Raw genomic sequence first — 23,916 nt, 5'->3', positions numbered from 1 at the left:
GGACAACTTTTAAGGAAGGTACAAATCGGCCATATTTTGAATCTGTGATCCATTCATTTTTGAACATGGCACGCAGACCGTTGACGTTGACGGAGTTCAATGAGGCGTATCTGCATCTACGCGTTGATCATTTGCATCCCGACGAGGTTGACTTTGAATTAAACTCCCGTGGTGTTGTCATCCTTCCTGAGTCGGATAAATCGGGATCACAAAGACGTCGTCGTTTGAGGGGATTGCTGAACAGCGAGATAGTGCAAGCTACGAATGCTGTTCGGTCGTTCAAAGGGGATGCTCAAGTCGAATTCGGGACGTGTCGTGGGAAGTTTGAGTCCATGAGGGAAGATTTACAGTATAGGTGTCCAAATAAGGAGATATTTCGGAGCAGGTTACTTCATTTGGGAGTCCGGCTCCAACTCTTGGAAAAATATGTTGTAGGGGAGGAGTTTTCGGTCACTAGGAAATGTTTACAGGAAGTGATCGCTTTATGGGACTATCACTTCGGGGACAGTCCTGCCCCTACTCCGCCGACCAACGAGACGAAGACGAAGTTGGCGATGATGATTTGGTGGATCAAAATCCTGATCCGGAAATCACACCACAGAACCAAGATGGACAACAAGTTGTTGAAAATCCAAGTGACAAAACCGTAGGAGAAGAACTTTTGAATGTCTTACGTGATATAAGGGCGGAGATTAGAAGCGTACAGGACCAAATCTCGCTGAATGAGTCTCGTAGCGATATACGAGTAAGCTCTCTCCAACGTGCGGTCAAGAGCCTGAGCAGCGAGATAACTGTTATTACGAAGATTGCTGCTGATCTAAAGAAAACTAATCAGGAAGTTGAAGAGCTTCGTGATACGGTTTCGGGATTGCAGTGTATCATAAACCAAATTCTTCCACACGTTTTTGTTCAAGATCCGCCGCCCAGAAGGGATGATCTTGGATTGGATGAAATTCCAGAACATCCGGAACTGCATGATGTCCGACAACCAACGGTAGAATCAGACAATCTAGTTGATTTGTTAAGGTAATATTCGATGCCTACAAATAAAGCAAACATTCAGAACATAGGGGATTCTGGTTTGTGGAACAGTTCAAAAAAATTCATCCAACCTGGTTATCGCTTCAAACAACCTACACTCCCGAACTACACTTACCCAAATCAAGGGAGAAGTGTAGGATCGGTTGAGCCGCCCGCGTACTATCGTCGACCACAACGGGTGGCCGACTGGAAGATTCATAAATACGCTGGGAATGATGAAGGGACTGTACTGAATGAGTTTTTAGAAACTGTTCACCACTATGCGGAATCAGAGCAGATTTCGGAAGAGGAACTTTTTAATTCAGCGATGCACTTGTTCATCGGGAATGCTCTGCCATGGCGTGGTATAAGCACAAACGAAGTGACAGACGGAGCGGCTCGAAAACTTTGGTGACTAACCTGCTATTTCAATTTTTCAGTGTACCACATGGCAACACCACTACTACTGGATTGTACCACATGGCAACACTACTACTGGATTGTACCAGTATTTCACCAAATGTATTAGAATGTTTTGGTTCTATCTCTTTCACTCTACTCAAAACTGAAATGCATAAAAAAATGACAAAATGATACACTCTTTGCACACTGTCAAAGAATCATTGTACACAAAATCAACTTTGTTCAAATCAAAACAAAAAAACTAACCCATCTGGTGGCTGATGGCACAAGCTTCCAAGAAAATTCTATTACAGTGAACCACATTATTTTAATTAATTTCTTCTCCAGTTAGTCCCCGAATAGAAATTGTAATGTAGGAAACATCAGCAGACATCTTCAATACATTAAATTTTAACGTGTATTGCTGTAACCTTAATGTATTCAGACTTCAGTGTGACGTCCAAGTACATAAAAATACATTAGCCTCAAACGTTACATCAGAATCAAACGTCTTGACGATGTAAAATTTGACATCAGAATACATCCAATGACAACAGAACCTAACGTTACATTAGAATCAAACATCATCACGATGTAATTTGTTGCACGCATAAAACATCAGAATACATCCAATGACAACAGAACCTAACGTTACATTAGAATCAAACTTCATCACGATGTAATTTGTTGCACGCATAAAACATCAGAATACATCCAATGACAACAGAACCTAACGTTACATTAGAATCAAACTTCATCACGATGTAATTTGTTGCACGCATAAAACATCAGAATACATCCAATGACAACAGAACCTAACGTTACATTAGAATCAAAGTTCATCACGATGTAAATTGTTGTCCCTCGGTCTCTCGCCGCATGCAAAGTTTGTTTTGTCCTGAGTCAGCACTACACGGCGAATGAGAACGACCCTAATTTGAGGTTAGTTCACTCATAAATCGCAAAAAGTGCAGGAACTCAGTTTTGAATTAATTTCCCTCATGTTCCGAATATGAGAAAAGCAAAGATTGGATTCTCTGGATTCTCGTAAATTTTCCAGATTTTTGAGGTTTTCCACAGGAAAACATGCGGCAAATTTACTCATCCTGCACTTTTTTCGATATTGAGTACACTGTACTCAAATATGCGTGATCTCATTGGCCGTGTACAGTTTTTTTTCGCAGTATGGGAAAAGTTTGATTTGTTTACGAATTAGCCCGGGAAAGTGCCAATAATGTGTCCGTCGCAAGTTTTGGTGGCGATGCAATGTTTTTCTGGTAAGTAAATGTGAATTTATTAATTTAATGTAATGTAATTATTTTTTGTTTTTAGGAAAGTGTACCGGTACCAGTCCCAGCCGAATCCCGGTAGGGAATCCGAAGCTGGATCCCGGGCGGGGAGTTTGCAGCCAGATCTCTTTGCAGGTTAGTCAGTGTATTTTTTTACTAAAAGCTACAAGCCCGATGACGGGTTCCGTAAACGGAGCCCGATGGGGATTCCGTAGACGGATCCCGATGGGGAAACCGAATACGGATCCCGATGGGAAAACCGAATACGGGTCCCAATGGGGAAACCGAATACGGATCCCGATGGGGATTCCGTAGACGGATCCCGACGGGGAAACCGAATACGGATCCCGATGGGAAAACCGAATACGGATCCCAATGGGATAACCAAATACGGGTCCCGATGGGGAAACCGAATACGGATCCCGATGGGGATTCCGTAGACGGATCCCGACGGGGAAACCGAATACGGATCCCGATGGGGAAACCGAATACGGATCCCGATGGGAAAACCGAATACGGAACCCATTGGGAAAACCAAATACGGGTCCCAATGGGGAAACCGAATACGGATTCCGATGGGGAAACCGAATACGGATCCCAATGGGGAAACCGAATACGGATCCCGATGGGGATTCCGTAGACGGATCCCGATGGGGAAACCGAATACGGATCCCGATGGGATAACCGAATACGGGTCCCAATGGGGAAACCGAATACAGATCCCGATGGGGAAACCGAATACGGATCCCGATGGGAAAACCGAATACGTATCCCGACGGGGAAACCGAATACGGATCCCAATGGGGATTCCGTAGACGGATCCCGACGGGGAAACCGAATACGGATCCCGATGGGGAAACCGAATACGGATCCCGATGGGAAAACCGAATACGGGTCCCAATGGGGAAACCGAATACGGATCCCGATGGGGATTCCGTAGACGGATCCCGACGGGGAAACCGAATACGGATCCCGATGGGGAAACCGAATACGGATCCCGATGGGAAAACCGAATACGGATCCCGATGGGAAAACTGAATACGGGTCCCAATGGGGAAACCGAATACGGATCCCGATGGGATAACCGAATACGGGTCCCAATGGGGAAACCGAATACGGATCCCAATGGGGAAACCGAATACGGATCCCGATGGGGATTCCGTAGACGGATCCCGATGGGGAAACCGAATACGGATCCCGATGGGAAAACCGAATACGGATCCCGATGGGGAAACCGAATACGAATCCTGATGGGAAAACCGAATACGGAACCCATTGGGAAAACCAAATACGGGTCCCAATGGGGAAACCGAATACGGATTCCGATGGGGAAACCGAATACGGATCCCAATGGGGAAACCGAATACGGATTCCGATGGGGATTCCGTAGACGGATCCCGATGGGGAAACCGAATACGGATCCCGATGGGAAAACCGCATACGGATCCCGATGGGAAAACTGAATACGGGTCCCAATGGGGAAACCGAATACGGATCCCGATGGGATAACCGAATACGTGTCCCAATGGGGAAACCGAATACGTATCCATTAGTTATCGTTTTGTGTGGAAAACCTGGAATTGGGTTGTATAATTTCGAAAAACAAACAAATTTTTATACATCATCTGAACGAGCTTCGTTTTCTGAGCACAAATATATTTTTATCGTTCCCATAGACATTCATCTCGATTTGTAAACCAAGATTTAAATTGTCGATAAATTGCTTTAGATGACATTAATATCCTTTTGAATGACAGTTCGCTCTATGGCGAGGGCCGCTAAAATAGTGATGTTTGCAAATGTAATAACACTGATTTATCATAGTTCATGTGAACCAAAATTTATGAAATTTTTTGATTTAGGTTCCATTTTTAAACCATTTTTTCAACCTATTAATATTGGATTCAGAGAGCCGCAATAATGGCGGTAAGCTCCAACTCGGATTAACTTTTAATACCGTCCCTGTTTGGATGATCTGCGTATTGTTTGCATAGCATCGTGTTGAATAACTCTGATGTCGACATCAAAGCAGCCGGACATTCTTGATCGGGATATAATCCGAGGATAATACCGATTGAAGCTTACAGCCATAAGTGATTTAATGAATAATTCGCTGATTGCGACTCTCTGAAAACTAAATGCACAGGTTTCATACGTCAAACTCATCCTTTGCAACGTCCTCTTGTAACTTAAAAATACAAAATGTCATAATAACGTAGGGTAGAGAACTACTTCGGCCTAATCGCCCGTTTTGGGCCTATCGAGCAGAAAACTTCAATAGAAATCCATTATTTCAGAGTTCGTCAATTCAATTATGCATTTGGTACGATACTTTAGTTAATAAGCTACGGAACGAAGTCAATGAGAACACTGGCACAGTGGGTCGATTTAAAGGGAGATCTGGAGGCGCAGCGATCACATTGTCATGATTGTCTGGTAGTTCACTCAAAAATGCTATAACAATCGCCAAGCTCGCTGTAATGTCACCAAGTGCCTCGTCACCCACGAATAGGCGTCTATGTCAGTGGTCTAACAACTCTTAGCGCGCTAATGGCATAGTTCCCCTGCCGCATAGAGAGTTGCCACAATGATATTAGGTTAGCTAAGGTCAGTTAACTGACTGGTGGGAAACGGGAGCTTAAGCAATGGCTATTCTTTATGCATTAAAGAGATAGTCTACCAGAATGGATGACTTTTTTTGTACAATTTTATGTTTTCTGATGGTTTCTGTTGTGCAAAACATGAGAATTAACTTTTTCAATACTTTCAATTGTACAAAGCATTAGAGCTAGAAACAAGATCTTGTAAACACTACACACCTTAACTGGTAGTTTGCTAAAAAAAATGCTGCAAAAATCGTCAAGCTCGCTGTAATGTCACCAAGTGCCTCGTCACCTACAAATTGGCGCCTATGTCAGTGGTCTAACAACTCTTAGCGCGCTAATGGCATAGTTCCCCTGCCGCATAGAGAGTTGCCGCAATGATATTAGGTTAGCTAAGGTCAGTTAACTGACTGGTGGGAAACGGGAGCTTCAGCATTGACTGTTATGCACGCATTTTTATGATGTAATCTAACAACAATCGTGTGTAGTGTTTACACGATCATGTTTCTAGTTCTAATGTGTTGTAAATATAATTGAAAGCATTTGAAAAGTAAGATTCTAGTGTTTTGTATATCTAAAAACATTAGTAAACATCTACATTTGAAAACATTCAAACAACGTTTACTTTAAACGTTTTGTACATCTGAAAACATCAGAGAACATCAAACACGAAGTACAATTGAAAACATCCGAACAACGTTTAGTTCTAACGTTGTGTACATCCGAAAACAACCGAAAAACGTTTGATTCTAACATCAGGAAACCTCTACATTAGAAAACATCAGAAAACGTTTACATATAAAAACATCCGAAAAACGTTTAGTTCTAACGTTTTGTACATCTGAAAACATCCTTAAAACGTTTGGTTCTAATGTCAATAGATTGAAATTTTTGACGTCAGACCGACATTAGAATGGCAAAATTTTGTTCCAAAATTTCTGATGTATACACCATGTTACGTTGCTTAAATACAACTAAATCATAATGTTTCCTAATGTTTGACATCAGGCATACATTTGATTTCGATGCTGATGTAGACATCAAAATCAAACGTTGGGTTAATGTAAATTTCTATTCGGGTCGTCTGTCACTTCGTTTGTGGTATAAGGCTATGCGGTCGCAAAAGCGACTCTTCAATTGGAATCATCTTGTATGCGAGTTAAAGGCGAATTTCGTTCACCCGGAACTCGACGCCACGCTGAAGATGAAAGCGTCTCAGCGTCGCCAACAACGGAACGAATCCTTCCAGCAGTTTTACCTGGAAATGGAGTCAATTTTCCGAGCCATGACTACGCCACTATCCCCGAGCGAGAAGCTTGAGCTTCTCAAGCGTAACCTTAAGCCTGATTATAAACAAGTGCTTATTTCCAAACCAGTGAACACGCTTGCTGAGTTACTTGGTCTCGGTAAAACTATAGATTCTTCTAGGACTCCAATCTACCACAAAGTATTTGGAAGTCCAAAGGAAGTTGCTGTAGTTTCCGAAAGACCTGCATATGGTAATTCGAAACCGAACCAATCCCAGCACGGTGGAAACGGAAAAGCTGCTAAATCAAAAACATTTTACAACAAGAGTGCCTCTGGAGCCTCACAGCAGAATAATAAACCGTCTTCCATTCAATCCAAAGATATAAGTGGACAGACGAATAAAAATCTCCCTGAGAAAGCATACCAGAATTCCAAATCCACACAGTCACAGAAAACCGTCATTTGTTTAGATTTCTTGGTGGATCAACATCGTCCACCAAACCTCGGGGTTTGTTATAATTGCGGAACTAAAGGACACGAGCACGAAGAGTGTTCCAAACCCAAACGTGTGTTCTGTGTACTGTGTGGATTCAAGGGATTCGAGGCTTCTCGGTGCCCCTACTGCCTAAAAAACGGGATCCGGTCCAATTGAAGCCGCAATTGGAACCTGAACAGCGCACCATCGAACAACTAGCCATACCTCCGGAGGTCTTTGAACATTTTCGACCGTCCTGCGAAGAAGACTACAACGACCACTTGTCAGTACAAACCATTATTTTCAATCATCCTTTGGACAATCGACCATTCGTGTTAGTTGAAATCCATGGATACGAGTTCGCCGCTTTGCTCGACAGTGGCAGTAATGCCACAGCTATGAGTATGCGACAATTTCAGAGAATTTCTCCCAGTCTTTTGAAGGATTTAGACCAACCGTGTAAACTGCGCTCGGCCAATGGTCAAATCATGCCAGTTCAAGGGCAGTGTTATTTCCCTTTTACCTTCAAAGGCAAGACAAAGGTCGTCTGTACTCTAGTGGTCGAAAATTTAAGTGTGGACTGTCTGTTGGGAATGGACTTTTGGCGAGCCTTCGGAATTACTCCGGAATTACATGATTGTGCTCTGGTAAATCCCTGTGTTGATCAGATTATGGATGATGAAGTGCACTCGGATGAGTCGACACTTACGCCAGAGCAGGCGGAACGGAGAGAGAAAGTTACTAGCCACGGTTGGAAGTCGACGCGTTTTTTGCCCCGTCCGTTTGAAGTGAAAACGAGAAGTTGGAGTGCCGTTTTCGTGGCGTGTGTCCGCTGGAGGGATAATTCCCAGCACCGTCGCGTGGAAGTGACGTCGTTTCCCCGAAAAGTGCCGTGGTTCGTGAGCTGAAGTGAAGGGTCGCCGCCAAGGGAAGCTAAATTTCAAGGATTTTTCCGCTTCCCGGCTAAACCCCAAGGATCCCCGAACAGCCACCGTCCTCACTGCGGTGGCTCAGCCAGTAGAGCCAGTCTCGCCACCGCAGTTAAGAGCCAAAGAGGGACGAAGCAGGCCGAACCGAAGGAGCGTTCGCCTGGGTAGTGCACTGCGGTGACTACCGGGACCATCTACGGCGAGTAGTTGGTCCGGTGATTCGTCACCATCGTCGCCGGGGGGTTCCGATAAAGGAGCCTTGCTCATCCCCCCCGCTAAACGCCAAGGACCGCTGCTACGCAGCTAAAGTGAAGTAGGAGACGCTCGGCACAGACCGTGTCTGGAGCCGACGTGAACAAACAGCAACCGCCGCTGCTATCGTCGAAGGGCCCCACCGAGTGACACCGAGGAAAACGAGGAGAAATAGGGAAAGGTTAGAGAATAATAGACGTCTTAAATTGCATTTTTTTCTTTCTCTTTTCTTAACAATCCATCCAAATCCGAACGTTTTTGGGGGAAGTACTCTGCTCGTAGCCGCCCCGCCGGGGTAAATCGGGCCAGCTATAGGCTGGCAAGTAAGCCGCAACTTACAGAAGTCATGTGAAATCAATGTTTAAAATAAAAATAATGTTACGTTTATTTCAAAAATATTCGTGTTGAAAATAAACGTATTTATTTTTGTTTGGTTTGACAGCTATGCGAACAATAATAAATATGTTTATTTTAAACATTCTTCTCATGTTTAAAATAAACATACATATTTTGGAATTATTTTAGTAGTTGCAAAATAAAAAGGTTTGCAAAGAAATGAAAAAAAAAGATCTTCGGGCAGGGCATCTTAATTCCTGCTCTTTTTTCGGGTGCAATTAAGGGTAACCTGTGGGTATTGGGGTCCTGGTCCAGGATGCGAGGACCCGTCGGGGTGGGTGTCCGGGGGTTTCAGTTCAGTGGAACCGGTGCAAATTTGTGTTATTAGCGTCGTTTTGCCGTTTCTGCCTCGGTTTCTGCCACTGGTCCTCATACCGGTTTCTTCCCATGTTCGGTATCGGAGGAGGATCCGGAATGGATTCGGAATGGATGGCCGTTTTTTGTTGAGGTTGAGCAAATCTGGGGCAACTTTTTCCGAATGTAACAAGAAGGAAATAAAAAGGCATGACACGCTAAAAACCGTTTACCCAAATCCTATATTGTTGAAATAAATATGCTTTTGAATTTAATTCAAACATAAATATTTTAGTTTTAAACATGCTTTCAATTTACTTTGAATAATTCATATGTTTAGAGTATAAACATTTATATTTTTGTTTTAAATGAACAAAATTCGTATCCGTGTATGAATAAAATAATTGATTTTCGTTTCGTGTACATCGATTTTGCGAACAAAATTACATCCATTGATGTAATATTGTATCTGCTTTTTGCTATTACATCATTATTTCATACATCAGCTTGAATATTACATTTTTTTATTGCTGTGTATAATGTGAGCAATACGCAATTGTCTTTGCTGTGCTGGTTCCAACCACACGGTGTGGCCTGTTTTTCTAGTTTTTCCTGTAGTGCCCAGCTCTGTTTCGATACATTTGACAGTGCTTTTGACCGACGGGAAGCCGGCGCTCGATATTTTCCTTTTGTCGACCCAAAGCCCCCAGGCCTATCCATATCCGGTCCGGTTTTGACGTTCGCGTACGACGAAAGACCGTCGTCGGCTCGACTCTGATCAAATTGAAATTTTTTTAACCGTGAAGAGATCTACATTTTGTGCAGAAAATCGCAGGAACCCTCTACTGAATTCCGGCAGAACCGGAAAAAGTTGTGCATCCATTCGCAGCGGATTGGAAGTGACGGTGGCCAACCGAAGAAACTCTCAGGAAGATTACACCTTTGAAGTTGGAAGCGAAAAGTTTTGCTTCCTGTGGCAAGAAAGAAACAAGTTGGGAAGAAGCGAAAAAAGTGCCAGCTATTATTAGTGGTGTTGTACAGCCAGCTTGAGAGGAAGAGAGAGCCCTCAGTAGCAGCAGCAGCAGCCAGAGTGTGCGTGTGAGTGTGCATTTTTCTAGTAGGGTAGTGCCGCAGGGGGAGGTTTTCCGGCAATCGTCGTCAGCGATATCGAGAGCCTCTTTTTTCCTACTTCGTCGCATTTGCCACCAAGGCCGTGTCAGTGGAAAACAAGAAAAAAGAAGATTGTGGAAGGTTTCATCTTTTCCTCCTTTTTTTCTTGACGTGTGAGAAAGTTCTTTTTCCTTCGGTTGAGTGAAGCCCCCGAGTGCTCGTAGCAGGAACGGGACGGGCCGAAGAAAGGGAATAAGAAGAAAATTATCGCTTTTTGGATGAAAAAATTCGTGAATTTTCCATCGGTGACGTCGAAGGAATAACATTTTGCGCCTACCTGGCTGCGGATGAGTAGTGGCAAAAGAAACAGCAGCAGCAGCCTAGCGGAAGGCTTTTCCCCCAGTCCGGGCCACGAACAATAAGTATGTCGCAGACAGATTGCTGAGGAGACGGATTTTTCTTTTTGGTTCTTTTCGTTCGGATTTCGGTGCAGACGGCACAGGGCGACGAGAGTATAGTGTGTCACACCATCACGTACTCATACAGACGCACGCACTTACTCCATCACTGACTCGAGTGTAAGGGCGCTTGGCAGAGACGATCTTCGAACGACGTCGTAACGCAGAAAAGTGGCCCCCGCGGAACCACAGCCAGAACAATGCTGCCCACCGTGTGTCCAGTGTGTCATGGATCATTCTAAGTCGGTGAGTGGGGACTGAAGTTTTGTGACTTTCCTAGCTTTTGGCATTTTATTTTCTTTCTCTAGTTGATTTGCGTAATCATTTTTAGCGGAGAAAAAAAAGGGAGGTGATTTAATTCGATCTGCTCTAATAGGGCTGTAATAGACAATATGTTGGAGTTTGCTTTTGCATTATCAGCATTTGGTTTCTCATTTGCACAGCGTTCCCAGTTAACATGGCACTTAGGTTGATTTTAAAGAATATATTTGAGTTAAGGATCTTAATAGCTTTATTTGATAGTCAGTAGTTACGTGTAGATTAAATCATTTTGAGTTTATTTGAGTGATGTCTCCTTTAAAAAAAAACTAGTTTATTTAGCTGATCCGGTTGGTTTTATTACGTTGCATAATTATTAGTGAACGGTACTACGCAGTTTTTTTTTTCTTATTTACTTCGAAAAAATATTGTTCTCGAAAAAATGTTCTGGTACTTTTTTTTTGCTAGCTTTGAGTGGCCTCTGGTTAGTGTTATTAAAATAGGTACAGCAATATCATATCATGATGTAGACTTTGTCCAACTTGAGGCTTTGTTTTTTGAAAGACCTTGTGTTGCTATGTATCTTAGGTAAAAGGATAACTAGTCCCAACTTTTGTTTCCCCCTGACACAGCTAAAGGAGAGACGAGAGCATTAACTTTAATTAGACGAGTATTCCTTTCGTGTTTGATGATTGATGGGCAACGCAACTAATGTACAATGTTCCTCTGTTCTCTGTCTATTTTACCATCTTCGACATTAATTTTAATTGTAATTCATTAATCGTTTGGCAATTTGTTGGTACTCTACTTGATACTTGATGGGCTTCTATCCGTTCTATGCCAAACGGAATATTCTTTTCCACTTGACAATCGCCATGGACGTTAAGCAACCTGATGTCCATCTCCAACCAGTTGTTGCAGTAGTCCAGTAAGTGTGTGGTTCCCGGGAGTTCAGAAGAAGTAAGAAATGGAAATGGTACGAATTGAAATTTATGTAATTACTAACGCTGTGTCCCATTTTTCGTGTCCATTTTAACCCGGAGTTAAAAGTGGCATTTCGAAAGCTATTTTATTTGTTTTCGATCGACCGGACTCAGTTACAGTTGTCAATATCTTACATCTTGTCTGTCAGATAACAACGCGTTAATCGATAACTTTCCATCTGTCACTTTTAACTTCGACTTAAATTTAACTCGACAATAAGGACACAGCCTAAGCCCTACGCATGTCAACCACGAACAGTTTAGTGAATTTGTTTATAATCCAGGTTGGAACCAGTTCCAACCCGTGCGAACCCAAGCTTATTGTCAATGCGAACCTCAACGCGAGCCAGGTTACAAAAACAAACGTTCACACTGACGTTTTACAGACAACAAGCAGCCCCAATTTTGATACCCGAGTCAGGTTGAAACTGAATCAAAACCAAATTCGTTATGTATGTGCTGCTAGGAGGCAAGTCATCGAGATTTGCTCCATGGAATCCGACGTAGGGCGCTAAAGAGATATTTTAATTAGCTTACATTTGAACATCACATTGCATGCACGCTATGAGCCAGAGAACATTACAACTATGTCATGACGTGCTCGTTACGGAATTGCGCAGAAATCTAAGCATGACATTAGCCAAAGCAAGGTTGAACCTTGCTTTATTATCCAAATACTACTCATCGAGTACTGTGTTGAATAATGAACAGAACGATTTCCGTGCTAATTTTAGATCTATGTTCCTATGTAAGTCAGTTTGGGGATCCTCGATGCGAAAACATCATGGACCTTAACGAGAGTCGTCCTAGAAGATAAAAACGATTTCAATCAGCCGATGCACTTCAACTTCCTCCTCCAGAGGGTTTAGAGCCAAGCCAGTCAATTCTGCAAGTTTCTTCATCCTCATTTTCGACAACGGTTTTGGCAACAGATCTACTATCATGCTCTCCGTTGGTTGCTGCCTTCTCTATTTTGATCACGAGGAAAGTGCAATGCCTATAAAAGCATAACATTCATATATGGATTTTTGTCAGCAAATCAATTATCCATTGGATGGATCCACAGCCTTCATAAATGGACAAAGGGAATCCGCAATTGACGTGTCTTTCGCGATCTCAGGAACAATCCATCGCCTTCTATGGAAGGTCATGGAAGACCCGATGCATAGCGACCACCACCCCATCGAAATCCGACTCGACTGTAGACCAACCGAAGCCTCCCGTAGACCACGCTGGATCTACAATCAAGCAGATTGGACAAGTTATCCAAGAGGCAATCACCGGTACCTGCAGAGATTTCGAACCGACCAACCTCTCGGACTAAATCGGTTCAATTTTCAAAGCGACAACAGACACTATTCCTCGATCTAGTACCATCCCAGGACGAAAATCCCTTCCGTGGTGTGGGACAAACAAAAAATTGCTGTGAAAGCCAGGAGAGGCTCTTCATGCCGCCAAGCGATTAAATAAAAACCATCATGACAACCCTAATAAAAACATACCATAAACGAATGATAACCCATATGATTGAACCATTCCACAAATGGTTAGGATGATACCCCGAACACGTCGTTAAGCCAATTAACCATAATATTTTTATTAGGGAAGGAGGCTGCTTTGGCTCACTACCGTGCAAAAAGGAACGAATGTCGGCAAACCATACGGGAAGCGAAAGCCCAAAGCTGGGAGAACTTTCTCAACGGAATCAGCCCAAACCAATCGGTAGCTGATCTGTGGGGAAGGGTTAATGCTTTAAGTGGGAAGAGAAAAAACCAAGGGGCAAGACAGCTCCTAATCATGAGCAATTTCAGAGTTGCTTTTGAGGCACCTCGAGTAACTCACATTGCTCAGTGAGCCAGATCGCTGTCATTTGCCTTCTCACTTTTCGCATCACAGCAACATATGGAGGTGCGAAGCCGAAAATCTGCTGTCAAGCAAAACAACAACAAACATCGGGGACTTCCGGCCTACAACTCCAGGCGAGTTGCGATTCTGAACTTTCGGTCCTAAATTTCCTTTGGTTTCCAGCTCCCGCGGGATCGTGCATGGGCTGAGGAATAAAATCGACTCGTTTTTCTTAGCTGGTGGATTTGATCGTACTGACGGAAACGTGACTGGATGACCGGATCTATGCATTGCAACCTCGGATCACTTTATTCCGTCTTCAAGTGACCGATCTCCCCTGCACAGTCAAAAATCGCGCGGTGATGGCGTTCTGGCTGCTGTCTCAACTAGACTAACTAACTAAGTACCTCGCCCATTTCCAGTCTGCTGGAACAGCTCTGGAATGTCATGCAATTTCCACAAAACATTCTCAGTATTGGCGCTGTCTACCTGCCGTGAGCATCATCGTTAGGTCTCGATTGAGTCCCCACGCTCCCGCGCTACTATTTGGCGAGTACAACCAAGCTGGTTTACAGTGGCGCTCTACCGACAGCGGCACACCATTCATTGACCCACTGCTATCGCATATGCCGGTGGTTTGCTGTACTCTTTTGTATGGATTTAACTTACACGGGTTTAGTCAAGTAAACACTTTTCCCAACCGAAACGGACGTTTGCTAGATCTTGTCCTGGCAAATGATTTCGCATAACCGGCCACTGATCAGTCTAGTTGCTGACCATCCCTCTCTCGTCGTGTCATTAAGGTTACCTATTCCGATTTCTAATAGACCAATCTACATTCTCTCAATTCTCAATTCTCTTCATCGACTCTCTATTTCGTGAATAACTCGGCTACAAAAACATTTCCTGTCGTATTAGATGCTAGATTGTTGCGTCTTCCATCGATATGGGTGTCCAAAATATCCGGAAATATCTTAACACGGTCGTGACGATCCAAAGAGAAAGTCGATGAAGATAATCGATCAATGCAGAAAGGGCCTATTGAAAAGTGACGCGAGAAATGTATTATGTTTACAAACAAAACTGACGCCTTATATATAAAGGCAATAAACGGAGTAAGCCGAGGAGTAAGCAGACAGTAAATCGATGAACGTCGATTTAATTTTGAGGTTCATTGAGCTACTCGCTGCAAAAACAGAACTCATAGTAAAGCTGTCTCACCCCTTGGAAAAAAAACTGGGGAATCGCACTTAAATATGAAGGAGGAATTACTCGCGATTCAAATACTATTGCCGATGTGCTTGAGGAATACTTCGCCTCTCTATCATCCATAGAATTCCGCGGGCCCGGACGAGGTGTGCTATCCTTTGCTCCGGAATCTACCACCAGAAGGAAGACGCAAGCTTCTAGATCTAATCAACCAGGAGTGGCTGTAAAACTCCCTGCCTTAGGATTGGAAATCGTAGAAAGGATGATAAATAAGCGACTGATGAACTTTCTAGAATCTAGGGATTTACTTTGTTACGGTGTAGTTAGTTTTACACGTATTTTGTTACCGGAACCTAACCGGAGTATGTCATCAAGCAGCAAATAAGCAAATAAATGCAGCAACCCTCGCTCCGCCAACCGACAATTCAAAACGCGCATCGAAACTCATACAGAAGTACCGCTCAACGAAGGAAAAGGCCTATTCGCAAGCGACGATGCAAAGCAGGCCGGTAGGAAAAGTTCCAGCAGTAGCTCGCACAGTTTTCGGAAAGTTGGGTCGTCGTCACCGACCGTAGTTAAATGTGTGAAATGAAGTGTTCAATTTCCCCGTAACGCGGCGGTGGACAGTGAAAAAACCTCTGGAGTCCCGGTGTACCGGTGGAGTTTGTGCCACGAAAGAGATTACCTTCGCAATAAGCGGCAACTCGTTGGTCGACTGCTACGCTAGACGTCCGTGGAGGAGCCAACACTGGACGAAGAAGTCGTTTTTCCATTGCGAGGCAAACACGAGGCAAGCCGGCAACCCATTAGTCACCGGTAGGGTAACCATCGGCTATAAACACCATCAGGGCGGGCAGCACCGGTCGGAGGCTGGGTCCCGAGTGTCTGCTGGCACGAGGCAGAACGCTGACGTTACTCAACAACGTTCTCCAACAACAAACGTGCGGCGACAAGTGGCCTTGCTGTTGCAGTGGCGGACACAAGTGGAACTGGCAACTCGTTAATCAGAACCGGTAAGACAGAGTCGAGTCGACGCGGTTAACATATCGTCACTGAAATCCTATCACCTTTTCCGTTAAGCACGATAAACGCCGTTAGGGCAGGCGATACCGATCGGAAGCGTGATCCCGAGGATTCGTTGGTGCCATTCAGTGGCCAACCGATAGAAAACTGGAAGCAAGTTCAGTCAACCAAGACCGATTCAGTCAACCAAGACCGATATCAGACCCCACGACGGGTTAGTGTTCAAGGTCGTTTTTTGGTTTCTGGCATAACATTTGATAACGGCACAAAAGCATTTGTAAACAAACTTTCTAAGGCCCTTTACACGCGAACCAAAGTACGCCCACGCAATACCACTTTCGGAAAGGTGAGAGTGGCCCCCTATCCGATGATGTTGTTGGTTTGCGTGAGCGTACTATGGTTCGCGTAGAAAGGGCCTTAGAAAGTTTGTTTACAAATGCTTTTGTGCCGTTATCAAATGTTATGCCTGATATGGTCATTTAGGAGTTACGCCCTTTTCAAATGTTAGTCTAGATTTTCAACAGCGTTTTTCTCGACTTGCTGTTTTCCAGTGCAGTGGGCAGTGCAGTTTTGGTGCAGTATGGTTCGTTCTGTTGCTGAACTTCTCGGACACCAGCATCTTCATACAACTTCGATTATCTTCTGTACGCCTACTGAACCGCTTCAGAAAGTGCTGTCAACTTCGCCTATGCAGGATTGTTTATTACAAGCTCAGCTTACGGTTCCGCCGTTTATTTTGCTGTCAAAGAATCCATTGTCCGACTTCAGAAGGGGAAGAAATGGCAATCCTTTTGGCCAAGTCAATGTCTCCATTGCTATGTTTTTCAGCTCATGTATTATTCTAATTTTGAAGGAAATATAGTCCATTGTTGATGTGTCTAGTAATCCCCGAGAAATACGTCAACCCGTCAAACTTGGTGAATTACCTTAGGTACCACATAGCAGCCTTGACGGCTAGGATGCTTTCAAACTGCAAGCTGTGTTGGGTGATTTACTGTTATCATCAGGTGTGCTTGAACGAGCGATCATTTGTTGAAGCGTTTCGCTAATGGTGATGATAATTGACAATTGGGCCTCAATTGGTTCGGTCTCTTCAGCAGAAATGAGCGAATCAGCAGAGCATGTAAGTTCAACAGTGTTGCTTTTCTTGACTTCCACCAGTTTTGGCAAACAATCGTTCCAGAACCATAGAATATTCCTTGTTGCACAAGTCAGTAGATCGCTTTCACACATTGAAATGCATTCCAAATGAAACAATGCAGAGCAGAATCCGTCATATGTCATCCAATTTCCATTTTGACGTCTGACGGCTATTGTGCATTTACAACATTGTTTATCAACCATTGCGATAGGTTGATGTCGCTCCAAGCAGACGGGAGGCAGCTATAAAACCGTAAATCGTTTGATGCTGCTGCTGGATATTAGGCAATGGATCAATTGAAGGCAAATTAATTTTCAAATGTGCTGTTCTGTTTTTGCACTACAGATCAAAATCAACAGATGCTTCGGCATCAAAAGCACGTTTCTCTACTCCACCAACGCGAATATTTCAAAGAAACAACGAATAACTCGTCCAAGTTTTGCATTTCGGAGGAACGCGATAAACGTGTGCATACGATTTAACAACAACCCTAATAAACTGGTACCATACACTAACGATATCATATATGGTACGACAATACCACATACAGTTGGGGTGATATCCCGAATTGGTGGTTAGGTACTTTTTATGGTTATTGTTTATGCGGGAACGCTTGCCCTTTGCTAGCTTTGCGCCCGATTTCTAACACCCATGTTTAGCAATTATGTTGGATTTTTACCTGTGCCCTTATCGAAAACCAAAATTAGCTCATGTGAAATACTTCACATTAAACTTGACAGCAGGCTTCAACAAATTAAATTTTTATTGGCGAATTTTCATGTTAAATTCCAGAATCCAAGCGACAGACATAGAGTAGTGCTGTGCTTGAGCGAAGGTGGAAGCAACGCATAGAAAAATGAGCTAATACACAAACCTTTCTTCTATCAGTTACCTTTGAAGGACAGATGTCGTGACTGTACCTGTCTCATAGCGATCGCATGAGACAATATTCATGAGTCCACACACAAGCAGAATCCACTGTGAAAAACACATAACGTTTGATGGATGAAAAGAATGTAATATCATTGGATGAATAGTATGTGATTGTTTTCGTTCAGTGCAGTCTAGTAGGCTGTTTCTATCATTACACTGAACGAAAAAATCCACATTGCTTCGAATGATCATTGCATTAGTCGAGCCCTTTATCAATATGCTTTCGAATTTCGCCTGATTGATTGCCTTATGTCGTTTTCGTTTTTGCAGTGTAGCTATACCGGTGCTACACCGCCGAACACCGAAAAATAATCAGGGTGTAGCTATCGGTTGCACCTTTGTTTACAAACAAATGATGTTGAGCTGTCAATGACTCGCGCTTATTGCTGCTTACACTACACCGGTGTAGTGTAGCAAAAACGAAAACGACATTAGATCGCTGCCATGCTGAGAGCGAAGAGGCGCGCGAAGGGTGAAATCGAATGTAAGGAATAATACCAATACCTCGATATAACGTAACTGTCACTTTTGACTTCCATCGTCAATATCTCACAAATAACAATTCCATTATTCAAATTGGTATGACCAATAAAAAAAGGATTGCCTCATATCTCTGATGGTGTTATTACTTTGCTTGATTTAATGATTGTTAGCTGGAAATCAACGATAGAAGTCAAAAGTGACAGTTACGTTATATCGAGGTATATCTGTAATAGGATTTCTTTTGTATAGAACGCTAAGCGCACCTCTTCGCTCTCAGCATGGCAGTGGCCTTATGGTTGAATTCATCATCAAATGATGAGCATCTATATGACTGTCATCCAAATAAAGGATAGTATTTATTTGAAAATTGGCTGCAAAACAACAGCGCTCAGAGGACAGCAACTTAAGAATCGGATGACTTGCAAATGCTTAAATTATGATTTATAATTCGATTGTTTACATTTCCTTATGGAATAGCCATGAACAGTCATTCCATCATGGATACAAAAATCGTTTGCTTTTAGAAGAAACTTCCTCCACCACGAAACAGACAATCTTCGCTTTACCAATGGTCTTACCACCTCTGATAATGATGACAATGTTTCCACCACGTTTGTCAGCCTAGATCAGTAAATGACGTTCGAAAGAATTATTTACATCATAGTTTTGGATTATGTTCGTTATGGGGCTGAACCAACACCATATGCATTTCAATATGGGATGACAATCATTTTACAGAAAGCATTACATATTTCAACTGAGGTCCGTTCGCTTCTTGTATCAATGTTCATCGTGTATTCGAAAGGAGCATCATCTGATTACAAAACAACCGTCATCCGGCTGCAACTATTATTCATAAAAGCGATGTCGATGTTTCGATTTGATTGGTTTGCATTCGAACAGAGGATGAAGCTTTGGTACAGAGTAGGACCGCGCGGCGAAAGGATTGTCTGAGCTCAACAACTCTACAGGCCTTTTTAATGCACCACCAACGTAGAGTGCGCTTCGCGAGTTCGAGAGGAAACCTCAACCAAACCGTTTGTTTACATCAGAATTTGAATATTTCACAACGCAAATTAAAGCATTTTTCATTCAACATCTTGCCAATTTCCATCGGTGATTTTCTTGTCCACTGATCTGAACTAATTTTCACTAAATATGAAATCCGGAAGATCATAACCACTAAGGCACTATTCTAATTTTCCATTTTTCTCAACAAAAATATTCTTGAACACCAGCAGGATCCTTGCAAAACCGATACAGAATTAAATTTTCCAACTTCAGATCAAGTTTTGGAGGATCTCTGATGAATCAATTTATCAGGAAAAGTGAAAAAGTGTTCCACTTCCTTCACGGCAGAAATGTCTGCTCACAACACTCTTTTTGACGTTCTCCTATTCATCACCAGATGTTGAGTCGCTCACCAGGGTTGCCAAAAGCAAATCTGTATGTTTGCTTATACAAATCTTTTCATCTGTATTTCTTCTTCGAAAAATCTGTATAGTTTTAATATTGCGTATTTCGCTCCAAAACTAACAAAGAAGTGTTGGAAGTGCGGTATCGGTCATATAAGTGCACTTTTGCATCAAATCGTGTTAGTACATTTTACGCCGAATACATTAATAGCGGTAAGCTTCAACTTGGATTTACTTTTAATACTGTTCCTGTTTGGAAAATCTGCCAAATGTTTGCTTAAGATTGAAATGGTTAATTGCACCGTCGATACAAAATCAACCCAACATTCGTTATCGGGATTTAAACCGAGGATAATATCAGTTGGTGCTTACCGCCATAAGATCATTCTAGATTAGTAATCCAAAAAAACAACGTACATATATGCAATTTGTGACGTAGGTAATTGCATGTACGTACAGTGTTGTCATGCAGTTGTGTGTGCCCGATTACTTCACCCCGGTAATCCAGTTCATTGAGTTCTACACTCTCGAGGCAAGGTTACGGTAAAATGAAAGTAAGACTAACGCAAAAATTTAGCTGAATTAAAGACATACCTCAAAATATTTGTATATAATTTTACCCAGTGGCGTCGCGTAACCTCACTTTTTACCTGTTCAACGACTTTGAAAACGTTATTTAGGGTCATGCTTACATTCAAATCAGTTTCAAAAGGCACAGGATCTTCTAGTTTCACTGATTTGTATCCTTTGGAAGCCATTTCTTTTAAAAATTTTAAGTTTTGAGAGTTGTTGAACAGGTAGATTGAGGTTAGGGCGACGCCACTGCTTTTACCCAATCAAAAAATCTGTATATCTGTATATACAGATTCTTGGTTTAAAAACTGCTAAAAAATCTGTAGAAATACAGATTATTCTGTATTTTTGGCATCCCTGTCGCTCACCTAGCTTCTTTTAAAAAGGCGTACTGTCCCACCAAAGATGCAACTGCAATAGGCTCTTTTCATGCACCATCAATTTAGAGTGCGCTAGCCGATTTTGAGAGGAAAGATCATCCAATCCGTTTGTTTACATCATTTGGACTATTTTCAAATCTCAAAATAATGTTCATTTTATTGCACAACTTGCAAATTTCCATCGGGAGTGGTCTTATTTTTCGATTATCTACAGATCTGAACTGGAATAACCACACATTAAAAATCCGGAAGATCATAACCCCTGGGACAATTTTATAAATCTTCATTTTTCTCATCAAAAATATATGGAAGCACCAGCCGGATCACTGCAAACCCGATACAGAAAACAAAATATTCCACGTGGATGCTGATTTCGAATACCAGCGGTGAATAGATTAATCAGAAAATCTGAAAATATTTTCCTCATCCTATTGGCAAATCAAAGTTGGCACTCGTGGAGAATAGAAGAACTATGAAAGTGATGATGGTTTCAAAATTTTCCACGGGGAGGTATACAAATGCAATCTTAAAATGCTTTTATTTTGCAAATTGAGCATTTTATTTAATTCTGGTTGCTGCTACAGTTGTAGAAAAGCTGAAATCTATGTCTACACCTAAAAATCTGAAAAGAAATTATTTTTCTATATTATGTGTCTATTAAGTAGTCCTTAAGTTTTCTACTAGCGTAGCATTAACCAGAATTAAATAAAATGCTCCATTTGCAAAATAAAGGCATTTTAAGATTGAACTCGTATACCTCACCGTGTAAAATTTTGAAACCATCATCACTTTCATAGTTCTTCTATTCTCCACGAGTGCCAACTTTGATTTGCCAATGCTACGGTGAAAATTTCCACCCTCATCACTCTTTTGAGGGTTTCCCTATTCACCGCCAGAGGCAGAAACAATCGCTTAGTTTCTATTGGCAAATCAAAGTTGGCACTCGTGGAGAATAGAAGAACTATGAGAGTGATGATGGTTTCAAAATGTTACACGGTGAGGTATACGAGTGCAATCTTAAAATGCTTTTATTTTGCAAATGGAGCATTTTATTTAAATCTGGTTGATGCTATGTTAGTAGAAAACTTAAGGACTATTCAATAGACAAATAATACAGAAAAATTAATTTCTTTTCAGATTTTTAGGTGTACACATAGATTTGAGCTTTTCTACCACTGTAGCAGCAACCAGATTTAAATAAAATGTTCCATTTGCAAAATAAAAGCATTTTAAGATTGCATTCGTATACTTCCCCGTGGAAAATTTTGAAACCATCATCACTGTTATAGTTCTTCTATTCTCCACGAGTGCCAACTTTGATTTGCCAATTGGATTCGCCTATTGGAAAATCAAAGTTGAGACCCCCGTGGAGAAAAGGAAAACTATGAAAGTGATGATGATTTGAAAATTTTTGTTCAAATGCTTTTATTTTGCAACTATTTTTTTTTTTTATAAAATCTATTTATTGCTACTTTGGTAGAAAATTCAAGGCCAATTCAATAGACGTATAATATAAACAATTTAATTTACTTTCAGATTTTTAGGCCGCGATGCGACTCACGCAAGAAATAATAATAAATAATAAGATTATTTTCAATTGGTTGCGTCGCGTTGCGAATCGCGTCTACCCTGACCGTATCCTTAGTTGTGTCAAGAGATGAACTAGCCTATGGCTAAAAATCTCTATAATAAAGGAAAAAAAAAAAAAAAAAAAAACCTTAGTTGTGTACATAGATTTCAACAAGTTTTAAACAAATGCTCCATTTGCAAAAGAAAGATCTTAAGCATTTCTTATTTGATTACATTGTATTATAATTTGCCCTTAAGAATATACAAGCGCATAAGATTTGAAGATTTCACCAAATACGCGTTCCACACTTTGAAGGTTTGGCGAGGCCTAAATATAAGGTCTATAGGTTTATAAAAATTTCCAAAATTTGTTTGGGAGATTATCTACACGGGAGGAGGCGGGGTCTAAAACCTCTCAAAATCTGTCTACGCAGTTTATAAGCAGCCCCAGAATTGTTAGTATAACGATCTTCCCAGGTTGTTGACTCATTATTTGTAGACCGAAACGAAAAATTGTTAGAATAGTAATATTTTTTTTCACTGTTTGTATCGGTCCTGCTACATTCTGGTGTCCTTAGTTTAAATCTGATCAAAAACAAATTAATTAGAATTTAGATAATCGTAGCAGGGTAAGACTGACAGTTATGGCACTAGTGCTCCAGTTTTTGGCCCTAGAGACTAACTCAATTTTTTTGTAAATTGTTGTGGTTTCATTTGTGTAGATATATGGCACAATCTATGCTCTAACCTTGGATCGAATTATATTTTGTAAAGAACTAATCAAAATGAAAATTAAGAAAGAGACAATTAGAGAACAACTAGGGCCAATAACTGGATCACTTACCCTACTAAACCATTTGTTTTCGTTTCGTTTATGTACGGTGTCCAACGGCCTAAGCTCCTCCATGATCCGATTTCAAGTAGTCCGCTTGTTTTCTGCAGATCAAATATATTGGAATATTTTTTTGGATAGGTTCTCGATATATTTTTTTGAGAAAAGTACTTCGTATCCCTAGGTAAATTATTGTTTGATTTTTGGTCAAGACCTGCTAAGCGTCCATCCAACGGACATTAGTGAAAATTTGCTCCCGCAGGCAGACATCACTGCATTTGATTGCCTTTCGCTCCCTAAAAGTGTGTGATGTTGTTGCATTCAGCCCCATGCTGGACGAGCACTAAGATCGATACCCGAGCGAAACTGGAGATCAAATTGAAATCAAAATTTGCTGTAATGATGTAAACCTTTTATGATTACTCCTAGTTGATCTCGTTTTGTATCGATTAACGGTTAACACAGCATAAATGAGAGCATAGTTTTGCATTCATAATAGTTAATTTAATACGGATCTGGCGATCTGGTTAGAATCCACGCTGAAAGACTTGAGTTCAAATTTCACCTAAAATGTGTTAGACAAAACAAACAAACAATAATCGTTAATTCGATAATAAGACGTTGACAGCTGAAGTAAATAAAAAAAAACTGCATAATGAAAGCTAAGGCCTGTACTCGAAAAAAATGCACGAGACAAAAGTGTTCGCCAAAAAATTATGTTAAGTCGGATTTTCTTGAAACTTTCAAGGAATGGAACTAATACATATGGATCATATGGATTATGATACATACATAT

The 23,916-nt window shown here is 41.6% G+C and overlaps 2 protein-coding genes across 3 annotated transcripts in view; one reads left to right on the top strand and one right to left on the bottom strand.

The window, feature by feature from the left end:
- The window catches only part of LOC135703430 (regulator of nonsense transcripts 3B-like), a 406,370-nt gene that overhangs the window by 4,677 nt on the left and 377,777 nt on the right, over window positions 1–23,916 (bottom strand). The window lies entirely within an intron of this gene.
- The window catches only part of LOC135703410 (putative mediator of RNA polymerase II transcription subunit 26), a 57,121-nt gene continuing 42,851 nt past the window's right edge, over window positions 9,647–23,916 (top strand). For both annotated transcript variants that reach the window (XM_065224611.1, XM_065224610.1), the window contains exon 1: window positions 9,647–10,722. In XM_065224611.1, coding sequence (XP_065080683.1) covers window positions 10,705–10,722 — 18 coding nt within the window. In that variant the 5' untranslated portion in view covers window positions 9,647–10,704. The remainder of the gene's footprint in view (window positions 10,723–23,916) is intronic.

The sequence above is a fragment of the Ochlerotatus camptorhynchus genome, unplaced genomic scaffold (assembly GCF_037179485.1).
Source record: "Ochlerotatus camptorhynchus isolate MF236.1 unplaced genomic scaffold, CSIRO-AGI_Acam_v1.1 ptg000213l, whole genome shotgun sequence".
Taxonomy (NCBI): Eukaryota; Metazoa; Arthropoda; class Insecta; order Diptera; family Culicidae; genus Ochlerotatus; species Ochlerotatus camptorhynchus.
This window is presented reverse-complemented; position numbering and strand designations above follow the sequence as displayed.